The 19,078-nt window shown below is 35.7% G+C and overlaps 1 protein-coding gene across 6 annotated transcripts in view; it reads right to left on the bottom strand.

Moving 5' to 3' along the window:
- The window catches only part of LOC128203505 (contactin-like), a 49,197-nt gene that overhangs the window by 18,465 nt on the left and 11,654 nt on the right, over window positions 1-19,078 (bottom strand). For 5 of the 6 annotated variants that reach the window (XM_052904947.1, XM_052904944.1, XM_052904942.1 and 2 more), the window contains 7 exons: window positions 16,276-16,367; window positions 12,902-12,981; window positions 10,573-10,730; window positions 8,278-8,385; window positions 6,222-6,298; window positions 5,717-5,861; window positions 5,219-5,335 (listed from right to left, as the gene is read on the bottom strand). In XM_052904947.1, the coding sequence (XP_052760907.1) occupies window positions 5,219-5,335; window positions 5,717-5,861; window positions 6,222-6,298; window positions 8,278-8,385; window positions 10,573-10,699 (574 nt within the window). In that variant the 5' untranslated portion in view covers window positions 10,700-10,730; window positions 12,902-12,981; window positions 16,276-16,367. Of the gene's footprint in view, window positions 1-5,218; window positions 5,336-5,716; window positions 5,862-6,221; window positions 6,299-8,277; window positions 8,386-10,572; window positions 10,731-12,901; window positions 12,982-16,275; window positions 16,368-16,590; window positions 16,678-19,078 lie in introns of those variants that run through there. The other variant, XM_052904946.1, reaches the window with a different exon arrangement.

Genomic DNA, 19,078 nt, shown 5'->3' with positions numbered 1-19,078 from the left:
TTTCACTGAACCACCAATAAGCCTTGCCGAAATTTGATTATAATTGGTCAGTCAGGTGTTTTTGGTAGGCATGATTAGTATGAATCTTAATTTTAACCATCATTTATGAATGTTTACAAAATCATTGAATATTGAAATAACAAGCAAAATGTTAGTTTGAATGATGAAAGCCATGAAATATGTGAAGTATTCAAAAAGAGACCATTTTCCAGCTTGTGTAAGTATCGAGAAATTTATTAAGTAAAATTATTTATTGTTTATCTGGAAAATGTTGAAATCTCATGTTTAGGCTTATAGTGATCATACTTGATTGCTATGTTATTGCAATATGTTTTATTCATTGCAATATTAATGTAAAACATTTTTATGTTGACTTAAGTTTGTAGATAAGAACTAATGGTATAGGTGATGTGTGAATGATCTCTTAAGTCTTTAAAATCCATTTTGGTATTGTGAGTTCTTTGCTCCAGTCTTGATCAGTTTAGCTTTTGAAGATTTTCAAAGTAACTGCAAAACAAGTCCAGCTGTCTAGAAAGACTATGTCAAACCCTTACCAGATAAAATTTCTAGTGTTTTCAAATTATCAACTTGGCAATGGTTTTATTTGAACCGTCTCCGTGGCCTAGTGGATAAGCGTCCGCCTACGGAGCGGGAGGTCGTGGCTTCGATCCCTGGCCGCGTCATACCAAAAGACGTTAAAAGTTGGTACAAGTAGCTCCCTTGCCTGGCGCTTGGCATTTAAAGGGTAGTGCTTGGAAAAGTGGTGTACTCAGTACTGGTTTAACCCAGGAAAGTTGTACCCCGTGTATCGGTGCTTTACACCGAGCACGTAAAAGAACCAAGGGGTCTCTTCGAAAAAGAGCTAGGGTCTCGCACCCGGACTTCCTTGTATCCCACCACTGTCTCTTTAGCGTGCTGTCCCTTCAGCAAAAACAAAGGACCCCGTTGGAAATAAGTGCTTGCACTTTCACGGGTTATCCTTGATCGCAAGGTCTAAAGAAATACATACATACATAACATAGGATATTAATGCTAGTGGTTTTAATGAAAATTCTAGTGTTTTTGTATGTGGAATGATATATCATAAGTGGCACTAAACATAATTTATAGTTCTCATTGATAAAACACATAGCCCCCTTAAGTACATGTTGATCTTAGATTTAAGGCTTGGATGGAGTCAGGTCAAGAAAATTGCATGTAACATTGTTAATACATTGTACTTTCCAACGCAAGAACTGTTTGTTTATTCAAGTTAATAAAGCCATCCCCACACCAAGGAAATGCAGTATTGCTTAACCAGCTCAATTGACATCATGAATTGGACATTAAATTGCTACAATTAAAGGCACATCTAGATATCAGAATTATTCAAACTCTGATTTAGCAACCTTATTATAGTTTAATATATGAACTACTTTTGCGAAATGAAAGCTTTTTAGATTTACAAGGGTGGGTAAAAGTATTTGTAGTGAAGTAAATGTACTGCAACACCTGATACGTGTTGCCTAGGAATCCTACGAATTCTAGGCACTCCAAATGGTACAGTTCTATTCAATTCGGAGTGCCTGAAATGAAAGCTTCTTGATTCTACATTCAACATCTTTCTGTATGACCAATGAACAGGAGAATCATGAACCTACAACCATTTGCAACTATTGAGATAGGGAGCTATCAGGACAGAGACAGAGGACAATACAAGAATGGCCAACTGTTGCATTTAGTAATTATTGGTTAGATTCCCAGTCATTGGTTGTGTTTGTCAGACTGTTTTTCTGGGCCATGATTATTGATAGTCATATGAATGTATTACTAAGTGCTTATTATTATTATTATTACAGGTGCAATTATTCAATAATAATATTTATAATGCGCAAAATATTGTTTTATACTGAAAACAATAATTTTATAAGATCTTTCAATAAATTACAAATCTGTACAACCATGTTCTGTTTGTTTTCCAATTATTTTTTAAGATCGACACATCAACTTGCTTCAAAAATGACAAATATGCCTTTTATTTTTTTTCAGCAAACAAACAAAGAGTTCATGGCATGAATTATATGCTTATTCTCATCAAAATATATGATAGAAGTACAGTTGCATCATTAATTGTATTTCACATCATTCTAATGCGTCATTAGGTTTGATGAGATCTCTTTGCCATCTTGAAGTCAAGGGACTTTCAAACTCCCTTGAAAAAGAGCTTTTGCCAATTTCTGAGAAAAGTTTAAAGGGTATATTTAAAAAAGTTAAAATCAAGTTCTCTTTGACAAATGGACTGGAGATGTGCCATGTGATTCTGGCTATAGCGGTAAATCGATGATTTCAATGTATTTTCAGCAACAAGATAATTTGAAACATAAAACACGTTGACTATAGAGTGCAACATTAAAATGATAGTAACTAACCCTTCAAATATTGGAAAAATGTTGTGAATTGAAACAGAAATGGTTCAATATCTGTATCATCATTAACTGCATCCTTTAAAGCCTAAAGCAAGATCAGTAAATTATTTTTTTTACCTTTTATACTAGGGATGGCAACGAGTACCCGAGTACTCAAGTACTCGATCGAACGTCCGAGTACTCGAGTACCAAATTACTACTCGAGTACTCGGGAAAAAAATCTATAAAAATCACCAAATACACGATTTACAGACAAAATATCAGATCTGGTTAGTTGCCAAGAGGACAATTAACGGTCCCTCTAATCCCCGCTGTGTACACAATTGACCTCAATCAATTAGTTGAGAGTTGTTGTGATAGTTGCAAACTGTCATCAAAGGACCCATTATTTTAAATTAGCACTGATGTCAATTAGCGAAGTTTTGATAGCGGTACTTTCACCTACACAATTCTATTGTATACCAATTAGAGACCTTTCATCAAACAATGGACGCTAACGAGCAAGTATCGACCGTTACGAAAATTTATTGATTTCTTAATGGGCGTATTTTAACTATTTTTGCAATGATTACACAATTGATTGGTTGATATTTTAAATCAAGAATTATGAATATTAATGAGGTCAACAAAAATTACACAGTACGAAAAACTATCATTTAAAAATAAATTATAGAGTGAACAACTGAACTTCGTATTGAATTTCGTTCACTATTTTTATGTATGCTTTTAATTTTCGTTCATTGTAATTCTGATTGTTGTTTATTTCTGCAGTGCATACTTGTATAAAATGAAACGAATAAGACAAATTAAAAGCCTGAAACAACATTTGTTTTCTTTTTATATCAATTTTTGTTAAAATACGTAATGAAAGTTTACTTTAAAGGTGAAAATGACCAATAATACGACCAACGCACAATATACGTCATTAATGATACATGTATACACAATCTTGTCTTTGCGAACACATATTCAATTTTTCCGAGTAATCGAGTACCCGAGTACTCGATCGTCCGAGTACTCGAGTATTAATTTTACTACTCGTTGCCATCCCTATTTTATACATGTAAATTTTAAATTGCTTCTGAAGGGGGTTATTAAGGATCTATAAAACAAATCGAGGTAGGACGCTCAAACGGTTAATTTGCTTCTGTAGGTGGGAGGTCTAGTTCAAAAGTGCCTTCCCCCCGTGGGTTTTATGTTTAAATGGAATAGCCCTAAAATGGTTCACTCACTCAGGTCAGTAAAAGCAAAAAATGTTGATGACTTCATGCATTTAACAATTAACTCTTAAATTCAAGGATTTTTTCTTATGCTTCTGGATAAAAATATCAGATATATTATGTTATTTTCACTGCTTATGTTTTCACTGCTCTTATAGATTGGTTTTTGTGTTGCTACTTGTTAATAAATTATGCAAGGTAGCATTCATTCATGCAGGTTAAAAAAATCCGAAATGACGCCAGCAAAATGTTGTCATAGACTGTCTCACTCACATGATATTCTAATTAGCACCAATTAATTTGACAATTTTCTTAGATTTAAGCCTAAAAGAAACAGACTATGAGTTCAAATTTGATATGAGATTAAAATTGATTTGCCTTTTTTAACACAGACAATGATATTTTCACATTACTCGCCACTCGGGAAAATTCCTATATAATAAGTCTCTGGAATTTAAAGTTTCTGAGTTCTATATATACAAATATCCTCTCTGTTGTAATAAATTTTGTAAAAGGAAAAAAAATGGTAATATTATAGCATGATTTTATTTAATACAAACATGTAGAGATGGAAGAGCTTCCATTTTTTTGAGAGCGGAAAACCTAAGAATTAGTTTATGTCAACTCTGACATAATTGGGATGTATTCCCTTCTCCTTTTTTTTCTATTTGCAGGTAGGTAGGAATGCAATCGTAAATTCAACCTCTGATCTACAGCTATGGATACAACTGTCACTGTCACCGTTACAGTTTGTTTCAACTTTTTGTACATCTTTGTCAATTGCCAAGAGCATTTGGAAATTTTATGTACCTATAAACTTTCATTTTAATGGGTCAAACTGTCAACTTTCGTATAAATGTTACACTGACTTAAGCCATTGCATTTAGAGTATTCAGTGTTTGAAATTATAGTACCGGTATGTGCAATGGGGGGGTTTTATACTCCGCTCTACATTTATTTTGGTAAATCAGCTGTCAGCAATTTATGATTTTAATCAGGTAAATTGTTAAATCTAAACAGTGTCAAAGTAGACAAACTATCGTCTCACACACCAACTAAAGCTTGAAGGTTCTTAGCATGCATTTACTGAATAAATAGACAGAGGGTCTGCAATACATTAAGTCACCTTAGTGCAAGAACTCAATATCTGCTTCTATGTCTATATGCAGTTATTGAGTTCTTGCACTAAGGTGACGAATTTTAACCCTTACTTAAAGTAGACATTAAAGGAATTTCTCAATCATAGACTATGTAAAAGAACATTTATTACTTGTTATAATACAGCATAATAGAAGCCCCTAGGGTTCATTCCAACTGATAAAAAATTATTACAGTTAACATCAATTTCACCAATCGCTACTAGCCTACCAGTACTTTTAATATTTCATTATAATGGTGTCTGATTAAAATCTAAAAAGTAGTAACATTATGATAGTACTGCAGAATATGGATTGAGATTGGTTAAATGAATTAAATTGACTGTTGCACAAATGATGACAATTTCAGGACAATGCAAAGTTTAAGCATACAAACAAAAGCTACCGTTAAGAAGATGAACATATACGAGACAGTTTCAGGCCAACAGAAACTTACATCCAAAGTAAAGTGTGGCTTCATTACTAAGCACAGCTCCCACTTCATTTTCTGCCTTACAGTGGTACATGAACTGGTCCTCGGTTTGTTCTGGTGAACTGATCACCAGTCGCCCACCTGGGAATCAAAGGAAGAGGAAAGATATGTCTTAATGCTGACCCCAGCAAAAGGTTGTGTTCTGTCAAACAATAAACTCTTCTTTGAAGAAGGTAAAGGGACAATTTATATGTAGAGGACACAACTCTCTACTAATATGTCACTTAAAGAAATCTTCCATGTCTTGAATACTCCATATTGAGATGATATGTAAAAAGCAGAATGTTCTCGCCCCTTCAGCCAACAAATGCAAATGAAACCCAAAATTCTACAATCATAAAAATTATATGTACTGTACAATAAAATTGACTTTTTGTTATGCCACAATCCTCGACCCACCACTGACTGAAATACTCATGAACAGAAGAACTAGTATTTAATTATGTTCTGTTTCTTACTTACCAGTAATCGTGTATCTATTGCTGATGGCGGAAGTGACTTGTGTGGCGATTTCCTGCACGTTACCTCTCCGCCACCATGTGTAGCGAGGAAGAGGGGTACCAGTAGCCACACACTCAAAATCCACCTCCCAGGCTCCCTCAATGTACTGGAGTGCACAAAGGTTGAACAATCAAACAATCAATCAATCAATCAATCAACTAAACATTAATCAATGAATCTGGTGACAAGTTTAATTGCATGAAACAAATTACTACCAATGAGTTGTAGATCTGATTACACTCCACAATACTTCATTAAGAATACAAAGTCATAATATAAATAGCCTAGGCACCAATGATTGAAGAACAATTCAGATCCAGTAGAATAATCCTGGGGACTCAATGCCCCCCCACCCCCGAAAAAAAAGGTCATATGTTATAAATGTGTGTATTAAGTCTGTAAAAGCCAATTAACATAATTCTCCATCAAATAACAGATTCCTTGCAAAACAGTACTCAATAATTACATAGATGTCCTCCGGCTGACGCACAATGACAGGTCCTCGTTGGATTTCTTTCACATCTGTCACACCCAGGCCGTAGTCTGAAGTGAAAACCCTATTAAAGGTATGCTGTCTATATATTTAAGATTACTTTTTTTATATTCCAAATTTAAGTCACAAACTATCATTGTAATGTAAAGTACCTACAGTTAGCATTCAACACTGACATGTTCTAACTACACAGCTCTTATATGACTCGTGACCTTCCAAGCTATTGTTACAGTATAATTCATCACCTTAGTGCAATAACTCAATAACTGCATATAGAAAAAGAAGCAGATATTGAGTTCTTGCACTAAGGTGATGAATTATATAACATTTCACCTCAGTGGAAATGCCGCTGTCTTCTAAAACTTACATTTTACTATTCTAACAAATTGTTTTCTATCATTTTTCTTGAAAATAACAGTTATCTCTGTTTGGAATATACTGTACAAGTGCCACCCCATGCTCAACTCCCTAGATTTAAGCTTCCGGGGTCTTTTCATTTAGGGATCGTAGTCGTTACAAAATTGTAAATCTGTTGAAACATTGCAAATGGCAAAAAGTTGATTGTTTTCAGTTCCTCCTATTGTTTCCATCCTTAATACTGGCTTCAATATACACATATATAGCTGCATAACAAACAAGAGCTGTCACAGAGACAGCACGCTCGACTATTCCGCCGCTTTTCAGTGTAAGGATTAAAAAGTTTTGGCAAAACATGCATGGATCACTGTTAGATTAGATTTCAATGCAATACATGATGTGCGGAGATATTAACATAAATGTGGTTACATGCAAAACCTTAACCAGGATTTCTGAGTCGAATAATAAAGGGCAATTATTTGCATTAAATGCAAACTAGAGTTTTCTAACTTGGTAAATTAAGTAGGTTGGATGGTTGAGTACCATTGTATCAAGTCTCAATGCAATACCTCAAGCAGTTGCTGAGATATTAACCTCAGTGTGTGTATACCACGTGATAAATTGCGTAATAAATGCTATGTCGGAAGGCAACATTTTGCTTCGAATGAAGGCTTTAAACAGAGATAACTTCACTATTTCTTCACCATTTTAAATAAAACATAGCGCAGTCTACGCCACTTTTGGACCCCCGCCTTCGGTATTTTACCAGAGTTTGATTGAGAGTTTAGTTTCTTAAAACACTTCAACAAACCTGTTCATAATACGGCCATCTGACGGAGCACTGTCAAAACATTATTTTGGAAACAGGTTTGTCGAAGTGTTTGATGAAACTGGTCACCTTACTAAACTTCGGTATTAAAACGAAGGCGGGGCTATTTAATCGACATAGACTGCCCTTGGTTTTATTTAAAATGGTGTAGTAAAGGAAAAGTTATCTATGTTTTAAGTCTATATTTTAAGCAAAATGTTGCCTTCTGATGAAGCATATATGACGTAATTTATCACGTGGTATACACACACTGAACCTATGTGTGCTAGCACGCACAACCTTAACCAGAATTTCTAAGTCAAATAATAAAGGGCTATTATTTGCATTAAATGCAAACTAGAGTTATCTAACTTGGTAAATTGAGTAGGTTGGATGGTTGAGTACCATTGTATCAAGTCTCAATGCAATACCTCAAGTAGTTGCTGAGATATTAACCTATGTGTGCTTGCACGCAAAACCTTAACCAAAATTTCTAAGTCAAATAATAAAGGCCTATTATTGGCATTAAATCCAAAGTAGAGTTATCAAACTTGTTTAATTAAGAAGGTTGGATGGTTGGGTTCCATTGTTTAAAGTCTCAATGCAATACCTCAAGTAGTTGCTGAGATATTAACCTATGTGTGCTTGCACGCAAAACCTTATCCAAGGGGTGACGCCGATGCCAACGCTTGGGTGAGTAGTATAGCTCTTCTTATTCTTCAAATAGTCAAGCTTAAAATATGACACTTAATTTCAATGTACAACTAAGACTAAGTTCTCCATTTGACATGGGCCGGAGGGATATTTCCACTCAAATGTTCCCATGGAATTTTTCAGAAGTTTTATTATTCAACCATATATTACCATAATCCCTGTTGAGAATGTCCTGTGCCAGGGCGGCCCCTTGCTCGACCTCGCAGATATAGGCTGCAGGGGTACTGCCGGTGATGTTTGTCCATCTGTATTCAGTCTCTACAAATAAAAAATAACACAATATATATGTCATATTTCAGGAAAAATCCCCAGGTTAATTTGTATAGAAAACCAGGGGATCATTTATGTGCCTAAGAAATGTGTCAATAACTCACACATTAAATATTTTTCTGTAAGGCTTTCTGAGAAATCTTGCTCAGAAAAGCAAGGCATTTTCCAAAACTAGAGGGATTTTCCTAGATTGTCATTTATCACCTGGCATTTGGATTATTGCACTTGCGGTACTTTTAAACTCATTATAGTTATACTTGCTTTTCTTTTTAATTGAGAACTACTGTACAAAGCCATCTAGTTTACATTTGCCCCAAATGCAATCCTATGGAAGTGCTCCATTAACTCTTTTACATGCCAAGTTTTGTCACAAAATGTCAATCCTCACTTAAGTTATTCAGTATCAAACTGTTATCTATTTTTAGTAACTGTGACCTTGACTTAATTACATGAAAGGTCTTCATAAACTCTATCTATATACCCAGTTCCAAGTTTGGTCGCAATATGTCAACCCTAACTGAAGTTACTCAGTACCTACCATTTTTCAATATTAAGTAACAGTGATCTTGACCCTATGAGCCACAAGTACAATCCCATGAAATTTCTCCATAAACTCTACCTATATACCAAGTTTAGACACTATGTGTCTATCCTTACTAAATTATTTGATACAATAGGTGAGTTTGACACCAACTATCTGCTGACTAGAACGAACAACAACATACATCATTCTATTTACCAAGTTCCACTTTGTGAAAACCTGGTTAAAAATATGAAAATGTGCCTGTCAAAAGCAATAAAAAAGTTGATCAAGGGCGATAATTTGATTTAAGGGATAATGTGGAGTTATGTAACCTAGTTGTGTGATGGCTACTGTGTTATTAAGTATAAAGGCCTTTGAATGAACAGTAGTTTTTGAGATCTGAGTTAAAACCAAAAGTTGCCCATAATCTTTAACCAAACTTTCCAAATCAACCAGAGGCCATAATTTATATTTTGAATATAATGGAGTTATCTGATGGCCATTAACAACTGTCTGAAGTATATGAAGTGTATTGGAGTTATACCGGGTATGTTAAATTGCCAACATATCCTAAAACTTAAACCGGACACAGAGATGCTTGGGTATGTTCATGTAGTTTTACCTCCTTTTACTTCAAGAAATTCAGCTAAAACCTTAATCGGGATATTCATTCCACTCTGGGAGATCTGGGGATGGAATCCTCAGGAAATTTCCCCCTGCCAGGTGGATACAGTGTGTGTATACCACGTGATAAATTGCGTCATAAATGCTTCGTCGGAAGGCAATATTTTGATTTGAAAAAGGACTTTAAACAAGGATAACTTCACTATTTCTTCACCATTTTAAATGAAACATAGCACAGTCTACGCCGCTTACAGGCCCCACCTTCGGTCTTTTACCAGAGTTTGAATGCGAGTTTAGTTTCTTAAAACACTTCGACAAACCTTTTCACAATACGGCCGTCTGACGGAGCATTGTCAAAACATTATTTTGGAAACAGGTTTGTCGAAGTGTTTGATGAAACTAATGACCTCATCAAATTTCGGAAATAAAACAAATGTGGGGCTCTTTAAGCGGCATAGACTGTCCCTTGTTTCATTTAAAATGGTGTTGTAAATGAAAAGTTATCTTTGATTTAAGTCTTCATTTTAAGCAAATTTTTGCCTTCCGACGTAGCATGTATGACGTAATTTATCACGTGTTATACACACACTGTGGATAATAATGTGCCAATATTTATTTATAAAAGACACCAAAAAGTCGTGTCAGCTAAAATTGATTGACTGATGTACGATGTAAAATACATAGATGTCTATGACCTCAAATATGCTAATTAGTACAGTAATTTTAATGTAAATGTTCAGTTTATAATATACTCCGTTTCTGTTTGATAAATGAAAAATATTAGAAATGCTAAAAACAAATGTACCCTTTGTTTATAGCTCTTCAAACACTCTATAGTACATTTGAATAAGCAAAGATACCCTGGGTAGTGTAAATGCTTAACTATTTGGGTATAAGCAAAGATTCTCAGGCAGAGCTACCATTTACCTTGTGTTGTATGAACAAGGATCCCCCCCACCCCCGGGGGAAAGCTACAATAAACCTGTATGGGAATAAGCAAAGGTACCCCCGTAAGAGCTACCATTTACCTGTGTGGGTGTAAGCAATCCTATACAGCTTTGATGAGAACCCAGGGGCTCGGTTATCTAACCAGTATGTGTATCCTGATGGGTCGGAAATCAACCCTGCCTCGTCCCAGTAAACTCTCCCCAGCATGTAGTAGCCAGATGTCAACCAGAAATTCTCCCTGGTAAAGGTAAAATACAGGTTACAAACAAATTCCGTCTATTCATGAACATAAAAATGTAAAAATTGATGATAATGATGATGATAATAATGGTGGTGGTGGTGGTGATAATGATGATGATGATGATGATGGATCTGCTGCTGCTGCTGCTGACCATGATGATGACACAACGACGATGACAACACAACGAAATTGATGATGATGATGGCAATTAAAAGTAGGAATAGGAGGATAATGATCTGTTACAGAACAGGATAACTCAGTTAACAACAATCTGGCTTTGATCACGACTATGATGAAGATGATGCTATTAACGGAGCTGCTTATGCTCCTTCCTAAGATGACATTGGTTGTGGTGGTGGTGACGCTTTAAATGCAACTGCAGATGACAAAAATTTCAATGATGATTGAAATGGAGGGGGTGAAAGTAGAGTTGTTTTCACAGAGTAGGTAAAGCACTGTCTATGTCTTTACAAAACATTTAAACAACTTCAAATTGCTGACATGTTCTTTCTTAAGTATGTGGTGAAACTTAAGTTACCTAAACCAAAATCATTCTGAAAGTACTAATCCCACTCAAAAAGCAGTCATAAAATGTAATCCTGGGGCAATCCAATTAAATACTAAAATCTGATCAACCAGTTAATGATTGTCAATTTGATAAAATCAGTTTGTAATGTGACAAGGTGTGTGCTAAACTGTTACACATCAACATAACATTAATTTCTTCAAGTACAACAAGGATTGAACAGGCGGATATTATTTCCATCTATTTTCAAACATCTTTTAAAACTCAATGCCCAATGATGCTACTTCTTAACCCTTTGAAAAGGACACCATTCCATAAACAGAATAAATTTCCTTTTCAAATAATAACAAAGTTCAGCAAAAGTTCAAGGTGAGAAGTTTGAACATATTGTTACTACTATCTCTAGGTTTCATCTTGCACAGCTATTGACATGCGAGTGACTATATACCGTATATTGAACAAATGAATACTTTGAACAAGGAAAGTGGGTGAATAGACTCCACCAATTATACATTTCAGCTTGCATCTCATTCCTGCATATATTAAGGTACTTTATTCATCATTAGATTACACAAGGATAGTATCATTATTGGGGTCCGGGGATTGGTTCCCTGTGCAGCTGGACAGCATTATGGTGAGTTTTAATGGTGGTGAAAAGACTGGAAAAAACTCACTTTCTAAATGGAGTACACAGAATTCTCCTGCAGCATCATTAAGTTCAAGGCAGACTAAAAAGCTTTGTGAATAATGGGTAGAAAGTTGTTTGTCATCAAGCAAAACAAGTCAGCATGGTCAGCCTTTACATACTTTTGATACATAACTTGCACTTCATGCTGATTGTGTTTATTTCAAATAACTCGGTGGAGCAGTATCTATTACATGATTCAAAAAGTAGTTCAATTCTTCAAAAAAGACAGTCAAAGGTGATATGGTGGGATGTCTGCAGGAGGCAAGTCCATGAGCCGTAACGTGATTAACTACCCTGGGAGGAAATATGACACCTTTAGAAGTAACCTGGGGCTTTTTAAGTGGGGAACTATGACTGGGTGAAAGATGAAACAAAAGTACATTAAATTATATTATTATTATGCTTATACAAAAATGAGACTCCTAATTTATGGTGAGCCAGTAGAGTCACACAAATACATACCGGGGTATTTGTTTTTTTTAATGACCTCTACGTTTTTCAATTTTTAAGCAAATTTAAACACAGGTCTAAAAATGATCAAGACATTACCCTGTATGGAAAGTTTTCTATGCTAAGCCACCTGGAGCGAACCATGTCACTATGACCAAACACCTTTTATGCCAAAGAGCACATTAAAATGAGGTCAAATTGAATAGTTTTTTTATATCCAGTATTTGGAACACTGTGAATATGGGTCAACTATGGAAAAGCTTCTTGAACAGAATAAAAAAATTGTCTTTGGCAATGGACAACATATATGCTGATAAACATTATCCTTAATAAAATGGTGAAATTAAATTTTTAATTAAATCTTGAATCTCGCCACCAACATCATCATCAACAACATCAGCATGGTCTATATACTTATAATTTCATTAGTATCATGTTGTTGTTTTTATTTGTCAAAACGAATGAGTTTAATGTTACTATTAGTTTCTATTTTACACAACTTACCTGCTCGTGCCTCGAAGCCAGGAAGATATGAACTCGTGTTCGCCCGAAGTGGTTATGCTGGCAAGTTGGGCCCCTTGTGACTGAAATAGGATGGAAGATAGTGTATAAGTGGTTATGCTGGCAAGTTGGGCCCCTTGTAACTGAAATAGAATTAAAGAACTTGTATAAGTGGTTATGCTGACAAGTTGGGCCCCTTGTGACTGAAATAAGATGGAAGATAGTGTATAAGTGATTATGCTGGCGAGTTGGGCCCCTTGTAACTGAAATAAGATGGAAGATAGTGTATAAGTGGTTATGCTGGCAAGTTTGGCCCCTTGTGACTGAAATAAGATGGAAGATAGTGTATAAGTGGTTATGCTGGCAAACTTGGCCCCTTGTAACTGAAATAAGATGGAAGATAGTGTATAAGTGGTTATGCTGGCAAGTTTGGCCCCTTGTGACTGAAATAAGATGGAAGATAGTGTATAAGTGGTTATGCTGGCAAGTTGGGCCCCTTGGAACTGAAATAAGATGGAAGATGGTTTATAAGTGGTTATGCTGGCAAGTTGGGCCCCTTGGAACTGAAATAAGATGGAAGATGGTTTATAAGTGGTTATGCTGGCAAGTTTGGCCCCTTGTAACTGAAATAAGATGGAAGATAGTGTATAAGTGGTTATGCTGACAAGTTTGGCCCCTTGTAACTGAAATAAGATGGAAGATAGTGTATAAGTGGTTATGCTGGCAAGTTGGGCCCCTTGTAACTGAAATAAGATGGAAGATAGTGTATAAGTGGTTATGCTGGCAAGTTTGGCCCCTTGTAACTGAAATAAGATGGAAGATTGTGTATAAGTGGTTATGCTGGCAAGTTTGGCCCCTTGTAACTGAAATAAGATGGAAGATAGTGTATAAGTGGTTATGCTGACAAGTTTGGCCCCTTGTAACTGAAATAAGATGGAAGATAGTGTATAAGTGGTTATGCTGACAAGTTAGGCCCCTTGTAACTGAAATAAGATGGAAGATAGTGTATAAGTGGTTATGCTGGCAAGTTTGGCCCCTTGTAACTGAAATAAGATGGAAGATAGTGTATAAGTGGTTATGCTGGCAAGTTTGGCCCCTTGTAACTGAAATAAGATGGAAGATAGTGTATAAGTGGTTATGCTGACAAGTTGGGCCCCTTGGAACTGAAATAAGATGGAAGATTGTGTATAAGTGGTTATGCTGGCAAGTTGGGCCCCTTGTGACTGAAATAGGATGGAAAATTGTGTATAAGTGGTTATGCTGGCAAGTTGGGCCCCTTGGAACTGAAATAAGATGGAAGATTGTGTATAAGTGGTTATGCTGGCAAGTTGGGCCCCTTGTAACTGAAATAAGATGGAAAATTGTGTATAAGTGGTTATGCTGGCAAGTTTGGTTATGCTGGCAAGTTTGGCCCCTTGTAACTGAAATAAGATGGAAGATAGTGTATAAGTGGTTATGCTGGCAAGTTTGGCCCCTTGTAACTGAAATAAGATGAAAGATAGTGTATAAGTGGTTATGCTGACAAGTTTGGCCCCTTGTAACTGAATTAAGATGGCAGATTGTGTATAAGTGGTTATGCTGGCAAGTTTGGCCCCTTGTGACTGAAATAAGATGGAAGATAGTGTATAAGTGGTTATGCTGACAAGTTTGGCCCTTTGTAACTGAATTAAGATGGCAGATTGTGTATAAGTGGTTATGCTGGCAAGTTTGACCCCTTGTGACTGAAATAAGATGGAAGATTGTGTATAAGTGGTTATGCTGGCAAGCTGGGCCCCTTGTGACTGAAATAAGATGGAAGATTGTGTATAAGTGGTTATGCTGGCAAGTTTGACCCCTTGTGACTGAAATAAGATGGAAGATTGTGTATAAGTGGTTATGCTGGCAAGTTTGGTTATGCTGGCAAGTTTGGCCCCTTGTAACTGAAATAAGATGGAAGATAGTGTATAAGTGGTTATGCTGGCAAGTTGGACCCCTTGTAACTGAAATAAGATGGAAGATAGTGTATAAGTGGTTATGCTGGCAAGTTTGGCCCCTTGTAACTGAAATAAGATGAAAGATAGTGTATAAGTGGTTATGCTGACAAGTTTGGCCCCTTGTAACTGAATTAAGATGGCAGATTGTGTATAAGTGGTTATGCTGGCAAGTTTGGCCCCTTGTGACTGAAATAAGATGGAAGATAGTGTATAAGTGGTTATGCTGACAAGTTTGGCCCCTTGTAACTGAATTAAGATGGCAGATTGTGTATAAGTGGTTATGCTGGCAAGTTTGACCCCTTGTGACTGAAATAAGATGGAAGATTGTGTATAAGTGGTTATGCTGGCAAGCTGGGCCCCTTGTGACTGAAATAAGATGGAAGATTGTGTATAAGTGGTTATGCTGGCAAGTTTGACCCCTTGTGACTGAAATAAGATGGAAGATTGTGTATAAGTGGTTATGCTGGCAAGTTGGGCCCCTTGTAACTGAAATAAGATGGAAGATAGTGTATAAGTGGTTAAGCTGACAAGTTGGGCCCCTTACCCAGTACTGTAATTCAAAAGGAGATGCGAAATACAAGAACAACATCACTCATGATCACTAAGAATCAATGCATGCCACATTTTAAACTTAACAAATCTTAGTGTTGCTTGTTTGACAGCAATATTTAAAATAAATCTGCAATTTCACCATTCTCTTAAAATGAGAATAAGTTTGGTTACATTTGTCTTTTGCATGAACCTAAACTTAATTGAACTAAGTATGCAGTACTCTCATACAATGACAAAAAAAAATCTGATTGGTCTAGTCCTTTCGTGCATACCTTGGGTTCTGTTGTCGCATTTTACACGATACCTGGCTGGCCGTGCTTGATTTAAAACAATGAAATTGAGATAAAAACTATCCACATAATTATGAAAAGTCTGTGTAGCAATTTCGGTATGAAAAAATGCTTGTATTAGTATAGGCCAATCTCTCTGGAGGTCTCGGTTTAAATACCTGCTAGTGGCTCTTTCATAAGTGGTGTCACAGACCTATTGTTTATAGGTCCATGGTGGTGTACCTGTACTTATTGTTAATATTTCTATAAAAGAGATATTCAACGTGAAAGTATTACAAATCAATCAATTATATAGATTTGTAATATTTATCAAGCTTAATTTATGTAGATTAAACATTCAAGTTATTATATAAGTCACATATTCCTTGCTTTGCAAGCATTGGTGGTATAAATGCTCTGATAATGGTTGACAAGAACAAGTTTTATGATCATTATAAGATATTGCTTGTGAAACAATAAATTGCTATACAGTAATCTGAAACTGCATTTTTTTACACATTTGAAATAAAGAAGTTTTTCTGGAATTCATAATTTACACATCAGAATACCGTCTGCTACTTACAAAGCACGCAGCCTCCGCCTCTTCATAAAACAGCAGCTCTGACACGAATCTATAACACTGTGCGTCATGATTCACCCAGCCTTTAGGACAACCTGAAAGAGTGATTTCGTCATATTAAACACACATTCAATAGTTGGTAATCAAATGATGTCTTAACAAAACTGGATAAAACTGGATGAAACGGTGAGTTTCAACACTACCGCGCCAAGCCTTTAGAGGACAATTTGTGAGATGAGTCACTATATAAATTAAATATAGAATTCGAAACAAAGAGTTCATATGACATCATAACATTAGGAAGTCAACAATCAATACCATTCTGTCTTGTAAACTCAGCAATTTTACACATGGTCCTTGATCTGGTAAGCCACATTTTGAGTTCAGTAATCAGGAGTGATATGACTGATTTTCCAATCTTTCAAGACCAAAACACCTTTGCAATATTTGTATCAACTAAGGTATAATATTTCCATACTGTACTCTTCCTCTGCACAATCATGAAAACTTTTCAAATGATAATGAATCACCAAGCATCATATTTCACTTTACTGTATTGTACATCCAGTTTTTTTTTTGTGAATGGGATTGAGAAAATAGCGACAAAATGTCTGAAATTGTGAAATTACCTTTGTATATTTAAAAAAAAATATCAAAGCTCCCATTTAGATGCTATGCACCAGTCAATTGTACCCACATCCCCCCCCCCCCCCAATACGGGGGTTTACCGGGGATAGCACTGGAAATGGGCTGTGTTTTTACCTTCCAGGTGGCCGCCCGCGGAGTGCGCAGTGAATGCAACTTGGTTTTTGCTTCGCGCCGAAAATAGCAGGGAATGAGCTGTGGCTTTGTGCCTGGAGAATCAGATATTTGTTCTTTTAACGAGATTTGTCTGCATTTTTGCCAAGCTTTTCCCCGTGATGAACGAGATATCACGAAACACAAACATAACTTCAGTACCTTATAATAGGCCTAACCTAGGATGTTCACTGGGTGCGAGGGCATTTGGCGGGGATTTTACCAGCAGTTTGTCCCCTCAGGACGAGCATTTCACCATGGATTGGCTAGACCCAAAGTCAAAGCCCCCGATATTCCAGGACCTAGGGGCCGTTGTTAGACTGGTGCACTAGGTGTGAACAATAGAATAAGACTGACTTAACAGTTTATGTTTTTAGGTTAATCATTCAAAAATGCCGTCCAGGCTTCCTTAATTCGAATTTATCATTTCAGACCAGACAAAACCGACAAACAATGAGTCCAATTCCTTTGATTACAGTGTTTACATGATTGTGTACGATGGAAAATGGTCGAGGTGTTCCGAATGGGAAACAAAGTGAAAGTAGGTGTGCGAAACAACCGGATAGTAGTAGTAGTAGTTAGTAGTTTTTATTCGTGCATTATGTCAATAACAGTACATTTTACATCAATATAAGATATATCACATATTGTATTTGCATGATATTTAGAGTCCTAATAAGTTATATCACAGAAAGTTTAACTTGAAATACATACTTATGATACTATTTTCTAGATCTACTAAAACAAGTATTACTTCTGGTGTTTATGATAAAGCTATCTAATTTATTACCAAATAAAGTTTTACCAAATAAAGTTTAACATAATAAATGACATTGCGCAGGATAACCCGTAAAGATTTGCACAAGTACAAAAGCTTATTTCCAACGGGGTCCATGTCTAAGGTATTAAAGTTGGTTTTTAATGATTTAGTGAACAGTATTATATAATATTATATCATATGTACTCATATGAATTGAATTAATATATGACATTCATCACAAATAAACTACTATCAGTATCACATAATTATATAGTATACCACACAATTATACAAATAGTTAATGAATATTTAAAAATTACCAAAGCAACTATATAAAAATTGTGCGTAATCTTAGAAAGCGCACTTATATTTGGAAATATAACAGAATTGGAAAGGAAGAACAGTAATGGAGGACGTGTTCATCTCAGTGATGGCATAAACTTAAAAAGTAACAAAGATGTGGAAACAAACAATGGACAAACCACTCAATAACAAGCATACAGTGGCTTGATTTTTGGAAATTTAATGAACTGTTATAGTTTCAAGTTTCAAGTTTATTGGCAATATCGGCAATACATTATACGTTATAGACAATAAAAGTGTTGTCATTCCATCCACATAATAATAATTATGCAATATATATATTACTAAGTACCTGATCCTAGTAGCTATAAATCTCACTCACCTGGCATGCCAATGTACATTTTATCAATAGCATGTAGATACATTTGTATATTTCTTTTACGGTAATCGAAATATATGTATATATTTCCGAACATGTGTTATTTAAAGCGTTAGAATAACTTGTAGATATCTATTTCAGATATTCGTATAAAGTTACAATAACAATGTGTTTGTGGTTATTAAATTACATTTAAATGTGGCACGTACGAGTATGCACTTTTTCACCTACCAGTAGTGGGAATTTCCAAGCCTTTGGAACACATAATATTTAGCATAACAATACTTTTCCATTGCATGATCTAACGCTACCTTCGGAAAACGATCCCCACTTAATTAAACTTCGCGATATTATGATTTTTTTTTGTAAAGCCGCCTCTTCAGAATACATATATGCATGTGCTATCACTGATGTTGCACTTGTTAATCGCATATATATCTTATGTTATGACATAAACGCTGGATGAGTGAGTGTTGCATATTGCATGTATTCATATATTCCTGCAATTCATGGTCAAGTCTGCAGACGCACGATGTGTCTACGATTGATGAAGATGTGGATAAAAT

The sequence above is a fragment of the Mya arenaria genome, chromosome 9 (genome assembly GCF_026914265.1).
Source record: "Mya arenaria isolate MELC-2E11 chromosome 9, ASM2691426v1".
Lineage (NCBI taxonomy): Eukaryota > Metazoa > Mollusca > Bivalvia > Myida > Myidae > Mya > Mya arenaria.
This window is presented reverse-complemented; position numbering and strand designations above follow the sequence as displayed.